Raw genomic sequence first — 1,398 nt, forward strand, 5'->3', positions numbered from 1 at the left:
TCACATGATATGCCTCGCTATTTCCTAGCAGATCCCTTACTGTTATGTTTTGGTTATCATCGCTAATCCCTCACTATTTTGTCGCAATTTTATTTTTAATATTCATATATTCATCTTACCTGCATTTTTCATACTATAACTATCATAATTGTTTTGTTTTGATATCAAGATTGTAGTACCTGTATTTTGCATATCAAATATATTATTGTGTCATCAACTTGCATCAAATAAAATAAAAATACTAAAGGCTAACTAAAACAATTCTGAATTACCAACATAATAAAAATATTCAGTACCAACTAACATAATAAAAATACTCAATACCAACTAATATAATAAAACTCTTCAAGTGAGTTAACAATGCTAATGTAAATAAAAAAAAACTAGAATTCAACATTTTCATTCTTGATTCTTCCCAAGTTTTTTGACTGATGATGGTGATGGAATCTTTAAGGCTGGTAATATCTCTTTCCTCAAAAACTGCATTTGTTCCTGCATTTGTTCCTGCATTTGTTGTTGCAAAAGTGCTTGCATTTCTGCTTGTGCCTTCATTTGTGCCTGCATTTGTGCTTGTATACCAGCTTGTGCCTTCAATTGTGCCTGCATATATTGTGCTTGTGCCTCCATCTGTGCTTGTAGTTGTGTCTGCAATTGCATTTGGGATTGTGTTTGTAGATTCAATTGTGACTGCATTTGTTCTTGCATTTGAGTAGCTAATGTAGTGATGTCTTCTCTAACAGGTGTGGTAGAGGGACCTACAACAGTTGAAGATGAACCATGCATAGTAATGCTAAGATCTAAGCTATGACCCATGCCGTGGATTCTACCTTTCTTATTTTCACCAGAAATTTGTGTCCAAACATCAGTGTCAACTATAGGATGCTTTGATGCGTCTTCCCCATACTTTTCAGCCATAGCATTTTCATATGATTCCTACAAAAAAAAAATGTATCAAGGTATATATAGTAATAGATAAACAATGTTTAATTTTTACATTAAAAATATATACACACTCTTACAATGAAATTTTTGGCTTTGTTAGAGACATATTCACCATCTTTTCTTTTACGAACTTTGTTGTACAATTCACCATAAGAAATAGGACGTTTATGCTCTGCTTCCTGTGAAATAATATGCAATTTAAGATAAATACATAAACACATTTATCATACAATTGTAACATATTATGATAGAGCTTAACATAAAAATGAATTGTCAATATTAATAGAAAAAGTATTGACTATGAATACCATTTTTTTATTTTGGGTCATAATTTGGAGAGGGATTTGCTAGGAATTTGCGAGGACCTTAGTTCTTCGCTAAATAAGCATTAACTTTAGCGGAAGATTTGCGAGGAAATAAAGGTTGGTCGCAAAATGTTCCTATTTAGCGAGGGCA

The 1,398-nt window shown here is 32.1% G+C and overlaps 1 protein-coding gene across 2 annotated transcripts; it reads right to left on the reverse strand.

The window, feature by feature from the left end:
• Window positions 1–249: 249 nt before the first annotated feature.
• LOC145950933 (uncharacterized) lies at window positions 250–1,398 on the reverse strand. 2 transcript variants are annotated; one of them, XM_083062884.1, is made up of 3 exons: window positions 1,020–1,398; window positions 828–933; window positions 250–755 (listed from the first exon to the last, which is right to left on the reverse strand). In XM_083062884.1, the coding sequence occupies exons 1-3, from the start codon at window positions 1,161–1,163 to the stop codon at window positions 400–402; spliced, it is 606 nt and encodes a 201-aa protein (XP_082919010.1). In that variant the 5' UTR covers window positions 1,164–1,398; the 3' UTR covers window positions 250–399. The 2 variants fall into 2 exon arrangements, with proteins under 2 accessions (XP_082919010.1, XP_082919009.1); XM_083062883.1 differs by having other exon boundaries at window positions 250–933; window positions 1,020–1,381.

This window comes from Cajanus cajan, chromosome 8, assembly GCF_000230855.2.
Source record: "Cajanus cajan strain Asha chromosome 8, NIPB_CcT2T_4, whole genome shotgun sequence".
NCBI classification, from domain to species: Eukaryota; Viridiplantae; Streptophyta; class Magnoliopsida; order Fabales; family Fabaceae; genus Cajanus; species Cajanus cajan.